The 21,925-nt window shown below is 36.0% G+C and overlaps 1 protein-coding gene across 5 annotated transcripts in view; it reads right to left on the bottom strand.

Annotated features, from left to right (window-relative positions):
• The window catches only part of LOC145673856 (uncharacterized), a 558,369-nt gene that overhangs the window by 61,457 nt on the left and 474,987 nt on the right, over window positions 1-21,925 (bottom strand). For 4 of the 5 annotated variants that reach the window (XM_081743633.1, XM_081743630.1, XM_081743631.1 and 1 more), the window contains one exon: window positions 15,577-15,831. The exons of the other annotated variant lie outside the window; for it this stretch is intronic. In XM_081743633.1, the coding sequence (XP_081599759.1) occupies window positions 15,577-15,831 (255 nt within the window). The remainder of the gene's footprint in view (window positions 1-15,576; window positions 15,832-21,925) is intronic. 5 annotated transcript variants of the gene reach the window in all.

Raw genomic sequence — 21,925 nt, 5'->3', positions numbered from 1 at the left:
ACCTTTTGATGCACTGAAACAGCAGAAAAGTTGCCAATTCAGAGTGTTAATTTATGAAAACTACGATTTTCCTAGTTCCCCCTTACAGAGGCCTCATCCGATTAGTTATCGGTGGAAATGAAAAATTCTTTTTTCTGCACAATAATTTCCAAGCTAATCCAAATAAACAAACTGAAAATTAACGACAGAACATCTATACGTATGAGTTATAAGTCAATTTACATGTTTTGCAGAAAAAAAATCTTTGGTTATATCTGGCAACATTGTGTGGTTCCTAGTGTACTTCAATCGTTGCTTCCTAATTTAAAAATATATGCATGAAAAAGGCTTCATTTTGGTATAACCATTATTCGTGTATAACTTCAGGTTCAAAAGTTCTACTATCCCAAACTCCGGGTTGCATTGTATATTGGACACCCTGTACTTGTGTTACATGCTAGCATTTATTCATCATTTTGACGGAAGTTATTCTTCAGATGGAAACACAAACCAAATATAGCAGGAACTATCATCATCCATCTCCTACTTTCAGAAATAGTACAGAGAAACTTCTGTGGGAATAATGTGTACATTATTAATACTCCGGAACCAAAGATGGAGAAGTATTAACACTCCTCTGCACGTAACACTTTTTTGCAATTTACTTTCCTTCAAATGAGTAAAATATAATCCATCCTGTCACTAATTTGTTCTTTCTTATTTTTCTGTCAGTGATGTCCTAGCGTGAACAAAAGGTACTTTTTCCCAGCTACACATAGTAATATTCTAAGAATCTTTCGATAAGCAGATACAAGCTTAAATTAATACTCAATGTGAAAACAGGCTTCAAGCGCAAAAATTGTTTACAAAGCAATGACACAAAAATTCCTATTAATAATGATGAAATGGTATACAAAACTTGCAAACCACGTACCAGAGCTGGAAAGAATTGAGTCAAGAGAACTTGCAATTAGAAAGTTGGTGTAAAACTATGAACTTTTAGGTGATGGAATGAGCGTAATTATATTTTGGTATCATTCATGCAATTTTGTACACAATGGATGTAGTAAATAGGCTCAACTGATGTTTTATCTATCTATAGATAGACAGACAGATAAAACTTTAATCACACATTAAGGTACCAGACGCCAATGCACATGTTTCATATGTCTAATGGTGTATCATGGAGCAGAGAATTTACGTGTAACGTAATTCTTATTTTCACAATACAAGTACTGCAATGCAGTCGCGTAATAACGAGTACAATATACATCTGGACACATTTCTATATTAATACGTAGAACTCTTTAATACAATGCGTAATAGTGGGTTTTCAAACACGTTGTTATGCACACATTTCATATAACGATGTGGTTCATACTCACATTTTTAAAGCACTTATTAAACAAACTATACTAACTAGTTTCACAGGTACGACAAGGCATGCAGGTTGAAAGTTTTCAGTCAGAAAAAATACACTTGTAATTTTTAAGATTTCACATACTTCGGGACTAATAAATTCGACCACTGTCTTACTGCAGTTATAACAAGAAATTCTAGAAAAGGCATAAATAATGTTAAGATCGTCCGAAGAACGGGGTACACTTGAACATAATGACGATTAGCACTATACCAACTCATTCATGCAACACAGATTCAGTATTGGAAAGCAATAAGCTTTCAAGTTCATGTTAAATGAAATATAGATAACTTGAAGTTACCAATTTCAAAGCGTTCACAATATTGATTCTTTCTAGTATTTCTTCACATGCTTGTAGTATTATGTAGTACTACAATTCAATTTTACAACAGTAACGCGATTTCCTTCATACATACTTCAAAAAACTATGGCCACTTACGTTTCTTTTGTAAGCTCTAGATTCTTACTCAGATGAAACTGCATTAGAAAATAATTTTTACCTCTTACAAATATTTCCTTGATTTCAAAGAAATATATTGAAAAGTTGAAAGTAGAGAGTCTTAACAAGAAAATTCAAGTGGCCATTTTCTTTATAGCTGTAGCTTACTATCTATATTGAAATAGCAAAAACTTTTGAAATGCCTACCAGTCCAACAGAAAAAAATAGAATTTAATTACTGAGGTTAATTTCCTTTATTTCCAAATTACACACTTAACCAATATACGTAAACCGATTCACACATGCGCAAACAATCCACAGCATCAAAAAGCAGAAATTGAAGTGTTAGCTACATATAAATTCATATATAAAATGAACAATAGTATAATACTTAAAATTACTTAGGATCAACATTATACCGTTAACACATGAAAACCTTATGTTTTTCAGATTTCATGAGCGTTTTTAAATAAGGATTTCTGTATTTCGACGTGATCAAGATTTCACTTTGCTTCCATCTTGAATTCCACAAATTTTCTTTATTTAGAGTTAGCTTGGTGTTTGGTAGTTTCCATGTCTGCTTATCAGAAAGTATCGTTCAAACCAAATTCTTACTACAGTATTTTGAGGCGTTAAGGTAAGTTTGCTTCCCTTGTGTTACGTACAAAACGATGTTCCCACCGTGAGATTCCTACGACACACAAGAAGTGTCTCAGGAAGCAAAAGCGGCAGAATTTGCTGTTTGTCTCATTTGACACTTTGCCACACAATTTAAATGTGTGGAAGCAACACAGAGACAGTTTAGTTTCTGACGATAATTTCGTTCATACCTGCAAGAAAATTCTGAAATTGTTTGTACTTTAAATATAGAAACACCTACGTAGTGCACCTGATGCACAAGTTTAGCACTAAGTTTCATGTTTATTTTGTCATAACACATACATGGAAGAAAATGTTACTGTAGTCTCAAGTTCCATGTAATTTTAAACCATGTTATGTGGTTTTTGTAAATGACACTTTCAACTGGAGAAATAAAAATAAAATGCTTGACACCTTATGTACTTACCAACTCATTACTACTCGATAAGGCATTACTATTTTATTTCCTACCCAAGTAAGTCACGATCAGAAGATTTTTACAATAAATGAAAAAATATCATCAAAACGTCGAAAATATTATGTATTATATCAACGAAATAACATTCAATAAATTAGTTACCTATTTATTCTGAACATTCTCATTAATTGGTTTCTAATTTTTCCTTAAGAGCGACTACTACCGATGTTAACACATCGTAAGATAAATGAACATTCTTCAAAGGTGAATTGTTTGAACATGATTGCACGTAATGTTCAGATCATCCAGAATTCCAATGGTCTGCTGGTACTTACGCTAATGGTATACCAATGGATTTGTAATTACGGGCAATATTTCTAAATACTGGGTCCAGGAACAATGATGAACTGAAGATCAAATTTAGAAACTATATATTTAAATTTGAATGAAAACCCTATAATAATGACAGGCTCGAAGGTAAAGAGCAGGATAATAGAATTTTCAGATTTCTTCAACGTAATCTCTCTGCAATTCGTGATTCACTTCTCCGAGATATTTTATTATATTATATTATATATGTGTAATACTCTAGCTACTTTAAACTGAGGAGACTACCACTCCCTTATTCCTTTCGTTACTTTCCTTTTTCTGTAGAGGATACCAGTTTTCTGCACAGCAAGTCTCCATTTTACGTGATCCTACTGAAAGGAAATAAAGCAGTGTGCCCACTCAAACGGCAAGATAAAATTCACGCATATTTCCAGGTTTTCCAACATCATCATACCATGATTCAAGGACTTCTGTATGAACGTTGTTTCATAAATTCCACATTGCTCGAAGATCTGTACAGGTAGGTATATATCATTTATATATAGTACATCAAACGAATGTGCATAGATTCAACAGATCAACTAACTACTAGAATATTTTCTCTCTCTTCTCCCCCCACCCCAGAAAGAAAGAAAAAAAAAGAGAGAGAATCTAAACATAAAACAAATTCTGAATAGATTGCTCTGAATGTTCCATGTTTACCTAAATTAATTAGCAAGTGAATATGCACAGATTTAACAAATTAAGTAACTAGAATTTTCGGCTCTCTCTCTCAAAAAAAATATTCTCGTCATAAAGGGAAGAACTGTAGAACATTATGTCACTGCAGCTTCTTACTGATCCATACACCAAAAATTCATGAGAGTTTTGAATAGGCCTTTTCAAGTTCACTGTCAATATCACCTTTAGCTTTCCTTGCGTCGTCTTCTATCTCAGCCTTTTTACTTTTTAGCTCTTGAGCAACTTCGTTCTATTTCTGTTAATGTCTTTCTTATCTTCACATTCTTGCTTCTTCCTTTTCTCATCCAAAGAAGCTTGATTCTGTCTAGCAGGAGAAACAGCATTTATAAGAGATTTTGTGATTTTTACGTTGCTGACTTCCCCATTGTATCTGACAGTGTCATACACAGTTCTCTGTGCAACCAAAGTCTCTTCTGTCATGTTAACAACACACATTTACGGAAAAGCCTCTCGTACACACACACACACACACTCACTCACTCACTCTCTCTTTCTTTCTCTACTGTGCAGTTCTGAGTATAGGAAGGGAGCTAAAAGGTCTCACTCTGAAAATCTGTGAAAATTGTTCAATGTCACTAGTTACGGTTTTAAAGAAAGTTAGTTTGGGCCTAACATTGAGTCTCTAAGACAATGTTTTACTACTTCGTAACTGCTACATGACTGTTTGCTACCATCTCTCAAAGATAACTGCTCCATAAATTATCTGAGGTAGGGAAGCATATCAAGAGCTTGCCGTGCTGGTTTATCATTTTATAACCAACGGGCAGGGCAATGTTTGTACGGGAACATATCGGAACTTGCTAATTCAGTATATATAGAGAGCTCTCCTTACAGGAATGTTCTTGAATAAATTGTACAAAGAACGCAAAAACTTTACTATATCCCAATCTGCTGCAAGCATACCAACTTTAAAAGCATTATTTAATGTATGCAAGCCTAAGTTTAAAGGATAAGAATCACATTCTTCTGATTTTAGAAATGAATTAAATTCCTGAAGGAACTTTAAATTCACCGTTGTTCCATCCATAGAAACCTGTATGATATTTTTGACATCAAGGGGTTTCACAGGGTCAATGAATGCTTCTAGGAGGTCTGAAGCTCTACTTCGTCTAAGAAAAGCTGTAGTCAGATAAGAAAACACCTCTCCCTTACTAGTGTTACAAAAGCTGACACTGACGTACATTTGATTTTTCTGAAACACTTTGCTAAGTGACTTATCGAACGCAATAACAAAGGGACTGTTATCGCACATTGTGTGTGTGTTGTGTTAAAAAGTTCCCTTTTGAAATGTGGTGCTAGTCTAAAGAAAATTATGTAACCCATCTTAGTACGGCCCAGTTGCATTTTTGCTGCTATTTCACTATCTGGGAACAAGTGGGGGAAATAATTTTACTCCTTCTCCGCAGAACGGAAGGATTTGTGTTTGTCAATTACTTGTAAATGAAAATGACTATTTAATTTCCGCACTAGTAACATCACTGTTTAACAGACACTTCTTGAAGGCACTTGAGTGAAGATCAAAAGATGCTGAACATGAAACAGTGTTAGTTTCTCGACTTTTCACTCCTGATGAAGAAGCTGAACTTGGTGTTTGTGATCATCTTGTAAATGTGTGAAGGTTGGACAAATCACAGGATCTCTCCCTGTTTTGTCTGTTTCTTCCCCTCCATATGGCTAATTAACGCTTGGCGTCCAATACTGGCAACATGAACAATAGCCTGAGGGAAAAATCGGCAACCTGCATTATAAACATCTCTTTCACGTTTGACTAGCCAATCCCGCAGGAATGGGTCCTGGAGCTAACCTTCTTAAATGAAGTCTTACCATGGCACTGGGAACCTTTTGATGTCCTTGACATCATGAACCTGGAAAGGGTATAAGTTCTTGTTATAGATACTTCCTACAAAATCAATTTACAGAGCAATAAAGACCTGTTTTTTTTTTTTTTTTTTTTTTTGCATCGAAAATTTGGCTCGGCTCGGATTCCTTGTTTAAGCTCTCGTATTGCCCCTGTTCTGGAAAGTAATAAACTTTAACCAGTTAATATTTTTACCTTTTGGTTACCTTGTACAATTAAAATGGTACGAGATTTTCGAATCTTTGAACAACTATTTTGTATAGGAAACTGTACCGACGATTCAGAAACATGGATACAACTAGAAGTTTTCGAAATATGAGTATGGATAAGACGGTAGAATATTAGCTTGACGGAAAAGTACTAAGAAAATGTTGGTAAAAATAAAAAAGTGGATATAATTAACATGAGGGAATCACAGAGTTGGCAAAAACCAATGGTTTTTATTGAAAAAACCATAAAACCAGGTTTTTCGGGTTTAAACCAGGTTTTTTTGGTTTAAATAATTTACTCTATGTATTTATATTAGATATGGACAGAAATAAGTTTGTTTCGTCTTGGCGGTATTATGCAACAACAAGGTTATGCTGGAAAGGGTCACATAAGCTTAAAGCGGAATCCAAACTGCTTCTCTACTTACATCCAAGAGAAACTGTCCATTTGGACATGAAACCGGGACTAATTGGTCACAAATGCGATTGCTGACTCAATCACGATGGACTCCTGATAAAAATAAGTTGTACTGATCTTTACATAGACGTACTTGTTAATATAATTGTCAAGAGTCATTTCAAAAGGCCAAAAAGATAAACAGTTACACAAGTAGAATTATATATAAACCAGGAAAATACCGCCTTAGCCATCGGGAAACTCCCGCCTTAGCCACTGGAATCCTGTTATTACTTTAAATGTGTTTGTTTGTAAAATTTTAAGGTCAACATATAATCACCACGCTAAAACTGGGGTATTAAATTACAAACTTGGTATGTAGAAATCATTCAATAAAATTAAAGTCAAATCCAAGTTGATGTTGGAAGCTACGTAGGCAGTTGATAAATTTTGTCAATTTCTATCAACAAGAGGCAAGCTTGGCTTCTTTATAAAACAATAGGCATACATTCAAGTAAAAATATATAATTTGGTTTCATTTCGTATGTTTAGGCTGAACATCCTTATGAAATACCAAGGTTATCACGGAGAAGACTTTCGCTTAAAGGCACACCTCGAATCGCTACTTGATTTACACTTGAAAGATGGGTTGTGGTTCGACCGAGAATTGAACACGGAACCCCTTGATTAAAAGGTAAAAAGTAGATAAACGTAATGCGGATGGTTTGATATGTGGAAACGTCACCATTAAGTTCACACGATTTAAAGCATTTTTTCGTTTTTTTTTTTTTTTTTTTTTGGTTTAATCCATTTAAAAAAAACAGCTGGTTTAAACCACCTTGGTTTAAACCAGCCAACCCTGGTGAATCACATTAACAATAAATCTTTCTTGGAAGTAAATGGTGAACTGGCGACATAGTGCACATTATTCTCAGCTTGCGAGGAAGAGATCTGACAATAATGGGACTATGAATAGAGAATATCCATTATTGTACCTGCTAACAACTTTTTTCTAGCACAACATATTGATACACATTAGTTTATCAGGTAACCAAGAAAGTCCGTACGGTGTCTGTGAGAATAGTTACTTTTGTTGTGGTCAACTTGATTCTCATGACGTCATATGTTTACATTCCTTTCAAACCTTATTCACTACAGAGTTATTCAGTGCACAGTACGTTTCGCTATCGATTTGCAGGAAGCGCAATCTTCGAAAGGACATGTCGATGGAAAGGGAGATTTTGAGGCTTATTTTGCTTTACAAGTACAAATTACGAAACACAGCTGCCGAGGCCGATAGAAGAATATGATCTGCGTTTGGACAGACGTCAGTGAGTGAACGGAATGTTCAAAAGTAGTTCAGCCGCTTTTCTTCCGGAGACGAGAGCCTTGAAGACAGGCCTCGTGTTGGTCACCCATCCACCTACATCAAAGTCCAGCTGGAGGAGGAAATCAAGCAGAATCCTCATCAAACCTGCTAGGAGCTTGTACATAGGTTTGGTGTATCTGATGAAACCATTCGATCACATCTTCATAACCTCAGGATGACACGGAAGCTAAGCAAGTTAGTTCCTCATGTCCTGTCCGAGGGAAACTAGCTCCAATGGTTGAACATTGTTTGTTGTTGCTGTCGCGCCATAACAGAGCCTAGTTCCTGAACCAAATCTTGACATGTGACGAAAAATGGATCATATATGATAATCGGAAGAGAACACATCATTGGTCAACTTCTCGTTTGGTCCCATTGGCCGCTAAACCGGATGCTCACCAAACGAAGGTAATGATGTGTGTTTGGTGGACCAGCGCTGGCATAGTAGACTATTAATATCTAGAAAGCGGAAAAAAACATAACAGCCTCGTCACAACTGCACTTCTCCAGAAGCAGTGGGGAAGTTCTGCCGCATCCGCCCTATTCCCCAGACGTTGCCCCATCGGACTATTACCTATTTTTGCCATGGATAACCACCTTCGGGAACAGCAGTTCCGAAAATGCGACCACGTCACAAAGGTTGTCAGAAAAAAATAATTTATTTCAAAAAGGGCATTTATAAGCTTGTGTCTCGTTGGGAACATGTCATGGTGATCATTTCAAAGAATAAAATGGGTGTTTAAGATTTTCATGGGCAGTGTTTGATGAGTGACAAAAACGACGAAATTTCTTGGTTATTTGAAATTAATTTTTATATATATATATATATATTTGGAATCTGGAAAGTCCTCAAAACTCTCCCTGCTGTTCTTGGGACATCTGTTCATTTAAGAGGTTTGTGACTCCTTCCGGAAATCTATAGACCAAGTCGTTTATAGCTCTGGGTGATATCGAACTAATATGATCCTCAAAGTAGGGAGTGTCATCAAAAACAACACCTAGTTCTTTTGAGATGAAACTCTCTTGATAGGTACATTATGAACATTATATATCTGTCGAAGAACATTCTTTTTTAAGGAGAAAGATATTGTAGTACATTTATTGGGGTTTACAGACAGATTCCTGGTAGATCACCTATTACACAGCATGTCAACTTGTAGTGTCTACAGCGTTAACGACTCTGAAGAGTTACAGTCACCAGCGAAAAGCAATATATTTGATGATGAGATCGAGAAGATGCTAGACAAGCCGTCCATATACAACAAAAATGAAAGTGGACCCAGCATGCTCCCTTGAGGCACTCCGGGTAAGACGGGACTAAACGGAGAGACAGATCCAGGAAGAGTGACGCGTTGTTCTCAGAGATAACAATCTAACATCTTCATTATCTTCAAATGTTTCCCATAGATTTTTATCCATTATCAAACTTAACAGTGCAGAAAAAGAGGAAATTTTTAATTAAATATAGATTTGATCTACAGCTGTCAAGCAGTTTTAAATATGCAAGCAAAAATTGGAAAGTTTAAGATATCATTAAATTATACCTGCATAAATTCAGTTTCGAAAGAGTTTGCTAGTTAAATTGTGGCTATAAAATTAGTAAAAATACACTTGCTAGGTTTTCAGAACAGAGCGCAGATGATACATTTCGATTATTATAATTCAAAAGAGAAAAACAAAGTTGTGTTTGAAGTTGTTTTTTCCACGATCGTATAAACAATAAGTCTACAATGAAAAAATGTAAGACGTTTCTTTATTAATGTAAATTCTCAATATGTTTTTAAATATTTATGTATAAATGTAATCTTGTCTCGCATTCGCCCCCCCCCCCCCACACGTTTTTTAACCCATATTATGAGGTTGGTAGTGTTAAAGCTGAACCTGAACCTCCCTTATGACAATAAGGGTTACTAAGATTGAGCCATCAGACATAGCATTTTAGGATTGAATTGGGTAACCGGATCATCAACTCTTATAATGGAAAGGAATACGGTCGAGTGTTCGGAAGCGAACATGTACCAGAAAGTGAGCTTCTCTCCCACATACATTCTGAATTTTTTTTTCTAAAGCTTGGAGTGGTTATAAGCTACGGAAACGGAAGTACTATTGTAATGACATCTTGTTTGGATGACAATATTTTCAGAAGCCACATTGAGAGGAGGCCTGTGAAATTGGCACATCGATCAGGGCCACAATCTTATGGATTTTTTACGGGAAAAGTTAACATTTGTGGTATATTCTGTGAAAACTCGGATCCAGTTCGTCTTTTATTGGTGGATTGGAATTTCACGTCTCTTCTCAGCACAAGATATAGATGGAACCCACGTTTCAAAGTGGGATTCAAACCACTATTTAAATTTTATCAGAGTCAAGAACCTCACCGGAAACAAACCTGAGGACGCGTATTGCCCACTTAGCAATAAAAGGTTCATCTCCAAGAAAAGGAAACAGTTTCAATGGACGCTCGTAGTTAAAGGAAATTGAAACATGGAGGTTGTTAGAAGGGCATTTGGATCACGTATGTTCGTTAAGTACTGTTTATCAGTTATTCCATTGGTTCCTTAACTTCAGAGCTATTCTGTAGTTAATATTCTTTGTAAATCACTGTAGGAAACATTATTATTATTATTATTATTATTATTATTATTATTATTATTATTATTATTATTATTGTGTTATTGGTTATGATAAGTTTCGTTACATTTTGTGGAAGTACGGCAGATCTCTAAACTAGATAGGAATTCAGTACTTCAATTGGAAATAGTGAATTAACTTCTGGCGATTGTATTTGTATATACAGGATGTTAATGAACTACACTGACAAACTGTAAGAGGTGATTCCTAACATCAAAATAAGAGAAAAAGTTCATATGAAACTGATGAAATTTGCAGTTTTGGATTGCATATGCGTGACTTCCTTTACGCTAATAAGGACCACCATTTACAGTCTCTAAAATTCGAAATAGGGCCTCTTGAAATTTGGGTTTTTCGCGATTTTGGACAGCCCTAGCTCTGAAACTATGCACTTTTCACCATAATGTTCAATGAGTGTACAGAGTATTTCCTGCAGAGTGAAATTGCCAGACATATCATAAACCGAATTTTGAGACGTGTTCTGACTTTATGATTGGTCCAAAGTAGGCAAATGATAAGCCTTGATAGCAGTGAAAACGGAATCCTTTGGCGCGATATCGGAAATGTTAATGATCGTCAGCAGCACTGTCTCTCGTACTCGGGAAACGCATGCTGCGATGTTTTCTTTCACGCTTATAAGTGAAGAAAACGTGAAATATACCGTGACGAAATACATCGCATCACATGTTATTTCCAAACAAAAAAGCATGGAACTGTCCGTTCCTAACACTTCCGACTTCCCTCCGTTCATTGTTGTCAAGGCTTACCTCCCGCCTACTTTGGACCCTTCTTGAAATCAGGGTATATCTGAAAACTGTATTGAGAGCATGTCTGAAAATTACACCCTTTAGGAAATACCCTCTACACCTATTGACAATTGATGAAATATGCACTTTTGGATTGTGTATGCGTGGCTTCCTTTACGCTGATAAGAACCACCATCCACAGTTTCTGGAATTCGAAATAGGGCCTATTGGAATTTTGCTTTTTCGCGATTTTGGACAGTCCTAGCTCAGAAACTATGCACTTTTCGCCATAGGTCCATATGAACTTTTTCTCTTATTTTGACGTGGGGAATCACCTCTTACAGTTTGTGGGTACAGTTCATTAACACCCTGTATAACGCTACTCGATGTGAATAGTATGCAGCATTCGCTTTCGTTCTCTCTCTTTTGAAGTTCGTTTCGTTATAAGTTTGTGTGCTTCCTTATAGACTTCAGGTTAAGGGATGGGGACATCAGCAGTTTTGAGACTAATCGAAGCGGAAACCGGAAGAAAAATTACACGTTCAGTCAGGGAAAATGACATATTTCAGTTTTACGCCCCACGGTTATGCCGGGTATGCTAAAGGAGGCAGTGATGAGAAATGAATGAAATGATGGAATGAATAAAGTGGGAGAAAACAAGAGAACCCAGACAAAACCCAAATACATGGTGTTTGTCCATCATAAAGCCGAACTGCGATCGAACCAGGTTAATTCAGGGATTTCATATATGCAGAACATTGAGGGAAGTGTTGTAACAAGGTAATTTCTATTGGAAAAGTGGTTGAATACAAGTTTAATTTTTTTTTAGATATCTAAGTGTAAGTGTACACCTTAAAATTGCTTTTCTCAGGTTAATATTCGTCTCGTCAACTGCAATAAAAAAAGGAAGTTTATATAAATAGGAATGTTCACATTAGAAGGGACTATATAAATTTAAATACAAATTAGTTATTTGGTTTACAATTCTCTTCTCATTGGTTAACATATTAATGAAAATTTGAACGCATACTTCACAATTCTTCGAATATATATATATATATATATACACACAATGCAACTATGTATTCTGTTCACTTTTTACATCAAACTTACTTTTTCCAATAGGAGCTTAACTACAGTATATTTTTAAACACTTGTTCGTCTCACATAATATTTTGTTATACACTGTCCAGCCAGAACATTATAACTACCCTACATTTGGTATGTTCACTTTGGCTCACAGGACAGCAGCAATGCGGTCTGGCATGGAAACAAATACCTCGGTAAGGGCTGGAGGAATGGCGTACCAGATCTATGTGCGCGTGCATACACATACATTCGTCACTCAATTTCTGTAAATTACGCGGAGAGGGAGGAGCGGCGAGATCGGAGATTGCATCCGAAAAGTGTCCCAACTGGGTTAAGATCGGCTGAGTTTGAGAGCCAAAAATTTTTCAGTTTAACGTCCCACAATTATCTCCTTTGGGCTAAGGGAGACGCATGATTAAATCAAGCGAATGTTGGTGGAAGAATTGCTGGGATGAGAATGTGAGAATACCCCGAGAATTAGGATTAAGAATTAAGATTTCTGGGCTTTTGGCATCTATGACTGTTAGCCCGCTACACACATGACGGATGAAGTTCCTCGGCGATCGTACTGCCCGGGGAATTGGAAAGGAATAAAGTAATGAGGAAGGAAGGAAGCGGCCTGGGACCATTATGTTACGTGTTATCCCAGATTTCGCCTGGTATGAATGAGGAAAACCTCACTGGGGATGGCTGACCTGAAAAGTGTCACCACCGGGAATAGAACCCGGACACCCTCGTACCAAAGGTGAGAATGTAAGCGACTAAGCTAGGCGGGGAGTACCCCGAGAAAACCCAGACACGATGTTGTTCGCCACAAAGTTACTTGGACAGGGGATCGGACCAGACCTGACGCATGAGAGGTAAGCGCTGTACCACAGAGCTACCGTGCCCCAACTTTGGAAACCATTGCAGCAATTGAAATTCACAACGGTGCTCCTTGAATCCATGCAGCATGTGTTAGCCTTGTGACAAGGAGCATTGTATTGCAGCAATCTGCCACTACCAGCTGGAAATATGGTAGATATGAATGGGTGTATATGATCAGCAATGACCTGCTGATAGCTAGGAGCAATCATGGTGTACTTCCCAAGCATTACCGGGATGGTCATTGATGCCTATGTGAAGGGGTTCCCAAATCATAATGGAGCTATCACCAGCCTGTTGCCAACCTACTGTGCACGTATCAAGCAGCTGTTTCCATGGATGACGAAATCTGACCCGGCTATCAAAAGACAAAGGAAGCATCGTGATTCATCGGACAAGCAACGTTTTTCCATTGCTCTGAGGTCCAATGACGATGGGCACGTGCCCATTACAGCCGTTATTGATCATGACGTACGGCCGCTGCAGCCAGTGTAGGACAGGAATGCTACAGAGGCCCGATTTAACACTGTACGATGGACTGTGCACACTATACAAGTCTACTGTTGTGTCCCAGTTTGCGCCCTTCCTGTTTTACCAACCTCGACAGTCTATGACGTGCGACATCTCTGATGAGGCGTGCCTGTCCTATGTCTTGTGGTACGATGTTGGCTTCGCAGTTTTTTTTTCTTCGCCTTTGATAGACACTAACCACGGAAGCTCGCAAACACCCGACGAATCGCCCTGTTTCTGAGATGCTCTTTCCCAATCTGATCCCTATCAAACCCTTGACATATAGCCGACCTTTCCCATTCTACACGCAAGCATCATATTGAATGAGAGATTCTGTCACAGTCTGGCGAGCAGTTCTGCTGTCTCGTGCCTCCTACATCAGTCCAACGACTTCAATCAAAAGGTAGCGGTCGGTCAGAGATTTGGCTGGTCATTGTAGTCCCTCATTAGGGTGAAGTCTTCAAGTACTCCCTACAATTATTGTCGATTATGCTCTACTGTTTAGAGCAGAAGAAACTGAATTCAATTCAAATATTTGGAGAGTGTCTAAATATTTTCTATCTTCGTGTTAAAAGCAAAGTACGTCCAATTATCTCAAAAGGAAATTTAAAGATTTAAATTGATGTTACGGATAATCATCTTCTATATAACTTTTTAAGTGAACGTCATTTCTAACTAGTCAATCAACACAAAACAGCCTGACGAACCAAGTCATACACGGCTGGATAGCTATTTAAATTTATACTTTGTCACATACAAGCTCTAAGTAAGATCACTTAAATTCCACGGACTACTACTGGATATACAACTTACTGATTTTTTTTTTTTATTGAATACTAGATTATGTACATTATATAATCAGGAAGAAAAAAATGGAACAATATTTGCTGACGATAGCCAAGGTTCGTACGATTTTAAAATGTCGTAGTTTCAGGTTTTTTGCTGTTATCAGTTTCGGGTACCAAAACTGAAAAAGTAACCAGTACAAATCCAAAGACCCTTATTCCATGGATTTTTAAAAATATGACTTCACAAATTTACCTATATATATATATATTAATTCAGCTGTAATTACATCAGAAAAGTGAAATTTAGATCTCATTCAATGTAACTCGCTTTAGTTTTATAACAAATCTACTAAGATATTGTGTCAATTTGCAGCTGCAAAATTTTCTTTCCCTATAGTTTTCCTAAATAGTATGTTCACACTGATTCTTTTCTTTATATAGTGTCGAACGCTTTAGAACTACTCTATGAAGAAACATTTCAACAAGATGTAAATATCATCGACATGTAACACTATTATGACAAATTATATACTAAGTAATTAGTAATTCTCATTACAGTTTATGAACACTGTTGGAAAATTGTACGTCATTATTTAGTACTCAATGCAGTACGCCACATAACGAAATTGAACTCCATTTTGGACGACACCATCTTATTTCTTCCCTTAATGAAATTGTTCCAGACTTGAACCTAAGTGGGCACATTCGTCGTGAACTAAAAATCTTCAATACACCTCGTTTGTACGTAAGGAAGCAAAACAAACTTGTGATCGTTTAAAGAATGTTAAGTAGGTAGTTCCTTTACAAAGTAAAGACACACAACACTCTTTCTGGATGAAAGAATCACACTAACTCTCTTTACCTTATCTAAGTTTACTGGATTATCGAGTAGTGCGATCCTGAAATAAAATTCTAAAAATTATCATATACAGACTATTACTGCAATTATGAGATAAATGTTTGCAAATGTATATTATATATCTATTTAAATATACACATACGCGTTCACAATACACTGAAAATGCCAAGTGCCTTAAACTGCTAACATAGAAGTGTACTAACAACAATGCAAAACAAAGAACTAAAAAGCATCCACCACACATGCTGAACCACTACAGGAAAAACACACTACTTCTTTCAACACACCTGTTTTCCCAGTGAGAATTGTCCGTGGATTCCTCCTGGCCATTTCTGACTTCACCACTCTCCAATCCGGGTAAGGGTGGAAATGCAGTGGCCTCCAGGTCAAACTGGGCCCCAACTTTGGCAACACCAACTCCTGTGCCAGCTTCTCGGTTCGCAGGCTGGGGACTGGACGCTGGTTTTCCAGCCTGCCCCGCGGCAGCCGAAGGCCGATTCCCTCCTACTTCGTCATCTTTTCTTCTTCTACGATGTTTCGTCCTGATGATCAAATTAGGCCATTTGTACTGATATGGTACATTCAGGCAAAGAAAACTTTTCCCTATTCCCATAACTTGTTTTTTTCTTTTGTTACAACTGGTTAACACGAACTACGGAAAAGTTACACAAGCGCCAAGATACACATTACAAAAGTAGTGTCCCAGAAGTACCTTACACAAAGAACGAAATATTACAATTACTTCAGAGTACAGAATTTTTTTTTAAACAACATTGGTAAATTCATTTAATAAAAAAATCAACATAGTTACGCACATGAAAATACTGAAGATTGAAATTACGGCAAATAGTGCTAAAGTGGAAAGCTAACATACATTTGCAATGCTTAAGACTGTTTTCCAACGATGACAAAAAAGACTAAAGTAAGCAATTATTTTTGTCAAAGGTAACAGAAGGAAACGGCAACTTGTCTCCTCTCATATTTCAGATTTTAACACTATTTACAATCACGAACCAACCTTTGAGTTTTCGTTTTTGTAATTTATGATCATTACTATTGCAAATTTTAGTAATTCCAAAATTATTTTCGAACAGTTTCCAAAGCATATAATTATTACTAGAATTTACTAAATAAATTTTATTTTCTATTGCATTATGGTGTTCTACGCTTCTATCACTTAAAGAAATGCTAAGCGCGTTAATAAGTGTTTCAATGGATTTTATTAACATGCTTTTGAATTAAACGAACATTATAAACTTTAATGTGCCATTATAAACTATTGATTAACAACGATTTATATTGTTGTACAAGAATTCCCTATGCAAGAAATTAGATTTTCCTTAGCGATGTGTATTATTATAATGAATTCGCACATTTCTTAAATTTAAAATAAATTCGATCGGTATGTTCTTATGTTGCATTTTAATCTCACATCGTACTACCACAAAGCGAAGAATAAAGCTCTTATGTGACTGACAAGTGCACAAGGTGCCTTGAACCAAAATAAAGAGGTTCCTATTCCCTCTGAAAGTTTACTACAGCAAACGCAGATTAGTGTTTACTAGTATTACAAACTCTAAAGAACATTCATTCGCAGTACAGAAAGGCAGAAATTTATCTTAGACATGCTGAATTGCAACTATGGTGATTATGTATTGCAAGAGGTTTCAAGTCCGGATCGCAAGTAGTTTCAGAAGGCGACTTATCTATTCGTTCAAAGACGTTTTAAGATTTCCTGACGACTCATCCACCCAGAGTCAGACTCAAATGGATAGTTCTTATTCTGGATATTCATTAATTCGGTACCAATACGTCCTTCACAACTTTCTAATTCGGCATTACCTCTAGAGTTACAAATATTTTATTTGGACTACCAACTTTTAACTGGAACTCAACAAAATTAAAACAAATAGAGTATTTCTGAATAAGATAAATTTCAGTTTTAATAATACCTTCCAAGTAATCAACATTAAGCAGATATTAAACTCCCACGAACGATTTACTTTCCCGTGAAGTTACTTTACTTTCAAATAGTACATCCTATTTACAACAAGTGGTGAATGATTTTCAACACAATGATTCTCAAATCATTTCATATTCAACAGAATACAGGAAAAGTGCTTGCTAATAAGCGAAAGTTTCTGAAGGACAAACAACTTAAGGGGGGGAAAAATAGGTCACAGGAAACTTGAAATAAAGTTCTACATAAGGCAAAACTTTTTAGTTGTAAGCTACTACTTAGGACAAGTTCTTGTGTCAATTTTTACTAAGTCCAAATTGATTCAGACTTGCTATTGACAAACTAATGAAACAACAACAGCACTATATATTCAAAAATGAGTAATGCACAAGCCAGGAAAAAGAAATTTGATTCATGTGCAAAAAAAGTAAGTCGTGTATAATGTGCTATAAAAACTTGAAGGAAATAGCTGTTAGCATACAAAATTTCTTGTAACTACTCATGCAACATCAAGAGTATGAAGCCCGATAATCCTTATACATTTCTAACAGTTACATTATAATGTTTATATTATATACGGTGTTCTGCAGACATATGGAAGTTAATTTGTATACCACTTGAACGATTCAAGCTATATGAATCACATTACTATATTATAAAAGTTGATTATAAATATGAAAATACAAGTGATGAAACTGTTTCAATAATATTACTACTGCAACCTTAAGAACGAGGCCATATTTTAGTGATGTTAAGAACGAGACCATATTTTAGTTCATAGGTAAGGCTTAGAAAAAGTTTCGAAGTTCTGAGAAAAAAAAAACGCTCATTGAATACGAGAAATTTGTGTTTCGTGTATTTTGTTTCCATCAATATTGTTGTAACGACTTGATAATTTTTATCTGTTTTCAAGAAACTCAAAATTAATACAAAATTATGAACATACTGTTGAGCAACATGGGCCCATCCATCACAGGAAAATATAATAGTCCTTTTAGTGTAATATTTATATTTTAAAATATAATGTATATAATATATACTCTGCAAAACACGAGCAGCTACGAGTACTAACAGTTTATTGAGAAAGTGAGCTTCTCGTTGCTTTCTAAATTTGTGGACGATTCACCAATACCAACTCTACTTTCTAAGCTTCTCATCTACTTCCATTTTTAATTCGTCTTAAAACGTTTAGAATTTCTGTATTTCATTCTGTGTAAAAAAATCATCTCCGGAAGATTTGTCACGTTTATAATCAGATGTAACTAATCAGGAATTATTTGAAATTTAGTAGTAGGTTATATTTAAAAACAAAAGTAATAAAACAGTAGCAAGAGACTTTAGGTTATTCAAAGAAATAAGGTCTACGAGTTCCCTTAGTCTTCTAGTGGAGAATATTAGTTCTTTCACTGGTGAGGGTCATTTAACTTTGAATGACTTACACTTTTCTTAAAAGTGAGAGACGAGGATTCATAATTATTAAAATTCCCGGAAAATTTATTTTATCAGAACTTCAATCGATGATCCAACAAATAAAAATACTCTGCTAAATACCGTTACCCTGGTTACCTACCCCCCGTCGGCAAAAACAGATTTACCTTTACTATGATTTGCAGATTTTCTAGCGAATGTACGGTTGAATTTACTTTGACAACAAGGTTTCTTTCGGACTTCAAGGACGAAAAAGCAAATTTGCATTTTACAATTTTGCGTCAACACCCTTGAACAGAAATTTACAGATATTTTTCTAACTTCCGCTAGTTGTTTGTTTCTTAATATGTACGCACAAGTTTAAATTTTAATGCCATCTTTCGCGTCAATGACAACTGCATGAATGAAACAGCAAGTAAATTTCTTCTATACCATAAGGTTGTGCAAGAGGTAATGCATTACGGGCTTCACTGAACTTCCCTGTTCTGATTCTTCCTTCTACATTATTCAAAGCACTGTGAAAGTCAATATAACAAACTTTCAAACTACAGGGTCATTTGTACTTTCCTCCAGGATTTCGAAAACTAATATTGCAACTACAATGAGAGACCACAAATTTATTCATTCAGAAAGTTGCATATTCTCTCGAGGGTTGTTCCATGAAAAATCATAAGGGAGGGGGGGGGGGTGCGTTGCTCGATCATAAAGTATATTGACATTTTCTACCCAAATTTACCTCAGAAAGATGTCGTGCTGAGAAATATTTATCAGTTTCTTCATCTGCAGCCGTCTTGGATTTAAGACTCATTTTTCTCTACTGCCGCGCGTAAAAATAAAAAATAAAGAGTTTGTAGTAGTGTAAAGAACACGCTACTGCACGGTTACTATCAAATATAGAAAGTTGTGGTTTGTACTCCCTTCAACCAGAGATGTTGGTCTTTAACAAAACATATATATAGGTAGGATATTGTTTTGGTAAAATTGATTTTGAAGATCTTGAATGCAGCAACTGAAAGTACAAAATTTACAGATTTCGAAAGCTTTCTAAAATCGAAAGTATTTGTGAGCTTCCACGTGGCAAAGCGGTTAGCGTATGTGCCTTTCGCGTGGGGGACTCAGGTTCTTTCTGATGGCAATTCATATGGTTCGGATCCCACGTTAAGCTGTCCTTCCACGTCTCATACAGTCTTGCTGCTGAAAAGGACTAAATTAGAAATCAAATCAAAATTACTTGTAACCAGAGAATAGGGGTTTTCTGGACAAGAACTAAGGCTAAAAGGGTTTTCAAAAATTGTCAAATATAGTATAGTAAAAAAAAAAAAAAAAAAAAAAAAAAAAAAAAAAAAAGAGGGAGAGAGAGTATAGATAGATAGATAGATTTGACTGAAAATATCCTATATCTTTATGTACAGGGTGTGTTTTTAACTTGGGACTGCAAAATATCTGAAGAAATAAGTGTCAGACGAAGAAAGTATGTTCCAAATAAAACTAATATTTTGGAGGGGAAATTAACCTATGATAAAACTAACTCCATCACTTCCTTGGGGATGGCAACTGAAAACTTAAATGGAGATTCGTTTTTTATTGTAGATTCGGATTCTGCCAGAAATAAAAAGTTTTATTAGAATATTTTCACCTCTATTTGTGACAGATGACGCTGTAATTAGTGAAAACTAGTTTTACTAAGGTTTCCTCAAGTGGGAACTTTCACGTTTCATTCCAGAATAATTCTGCGATAAACATCAGTCTTTTGCTTTAAACATTTACTCGACTCTTGTAGAAGGTGTCGTAAAAATAGTTCTGCAGTAATCGGGAATTCAGAAAATTCAAATATGGCAGTGCAGTTTAAGGTAGTACAAACAGCAACACTATCTCTCGTAGTAACCGTGCTGCAGCCTGTTCTCTACACTACTACAAAACCCTACTTTTCACGCGCGGAAGTGAAGAAACATGATTTTAAATTCAACATAGCGGAAGATGAGAAAAATCTGATGGTCGTTCTCAGCCTACCATTAGTACAGTAACCTTTGGTTGAAAAAAATCAACAAAATTACCGATGGTCGTGCAACCATTATTTATAATGTGATGATTTGACATGGAATGTTCCTCTAGCGTAAGATGCTTGCTTTCAGTAGATTTTTTAAGTGCTCGATACGAGCACCCCCGGTAACTCGGTACACGTCAAGCCTGTATTGGTGTTCTTGCCCCACACGTTCCAACATGATGGTCGATATCCACAACGAATGTTTCCGTAATTCTATGTCGTAGTTCTGATAAATCACGTGGAAAATTTGTAGTGTGTGCCATAGTTGTTTCAATATTGTTCCAAACCCCCAAGGGAATGGATAGGGTCAAGTGTGACTTCCCCCAAACTTCTGGCAAAAACTGTTTTCGGTGGGTTCCAAACACATGAGATACACATACCTAGGTAGATCTTAGGTTATGTTTTACATTGACTTATAAATATAATGGTAAAGGGAATTAAAATTTTTGGTTCAATTTCTGGGAGAAAGGCCTTACAGATGCATCGAAGTAGATCGAAGGCCTTAAGTAGATCGAACATAACGGAGGTGGGAAATGTATTCATATGAAAATAAGGTGAAACACAACGATCTCTGCTTTCTTAACCTAGAATGCACATTGCTTAGAACTGAAAATATAAGATTTGGAACCCTCCTTCTAGGTTGACAGCGGATGTGACGAAATCACTCATTCTGAATAACCTTGTATTTTTCATTGTTTAGTTACATCGTCACTGATCTATGGCGACAAAGTTGACTGCCGACGTTATTAGTCAATACAAAATTTCTGGTGAATAAATAAATAAATTGTGTAAGTACTACAGCTGTATGATAAAACTTGACGCAATTCATAAATGTTAGCTATAATCGGAAAAATCTTAAAATTTGCTTTGCTTTAGTAGTGTTCGCTGAGAGATGTATATATTTTAATCATTCTCCCTATATCTTCAGAGAACAAAATTATCATAATCATAGTAATAATTTCTTAAGTTTTCTATTCTTACAAAATATCATATCAGTGTTAAAATTTGCTTTGTCGCTGAGAAGTTTGTCATGTATTTTACTACTGTCATAATTAATTTGAAAATTTATTTCTCAATATCTAGAAAACTGCTGTGACAATCTTTGTAACTTTCTCAAAAGCATGGGTAAATTACCAGCGTATCTGAAAGAAAGGCTCTTGCCCACCCTTTAACCTTTATTAAAAAATCATAACTGGTTCCAAGT

Source organism: Thermobia domestica, chromosome 17, assembly GCF_964235325.1.
Source record: "Thermobia domestica chromosome 17, izTheDome1.hap1.1, whole genome shotgun sequence".
Taxonomy (NCBI): Eukaryota; Metazoa; Arthropoda; class Insecta; order Zygentoma; family Lepismatidae; genus Thermobia; species Thermobia domestica.
This window is presented reverse-complemented; position numbering and strand designations above follow the sequence as displayed.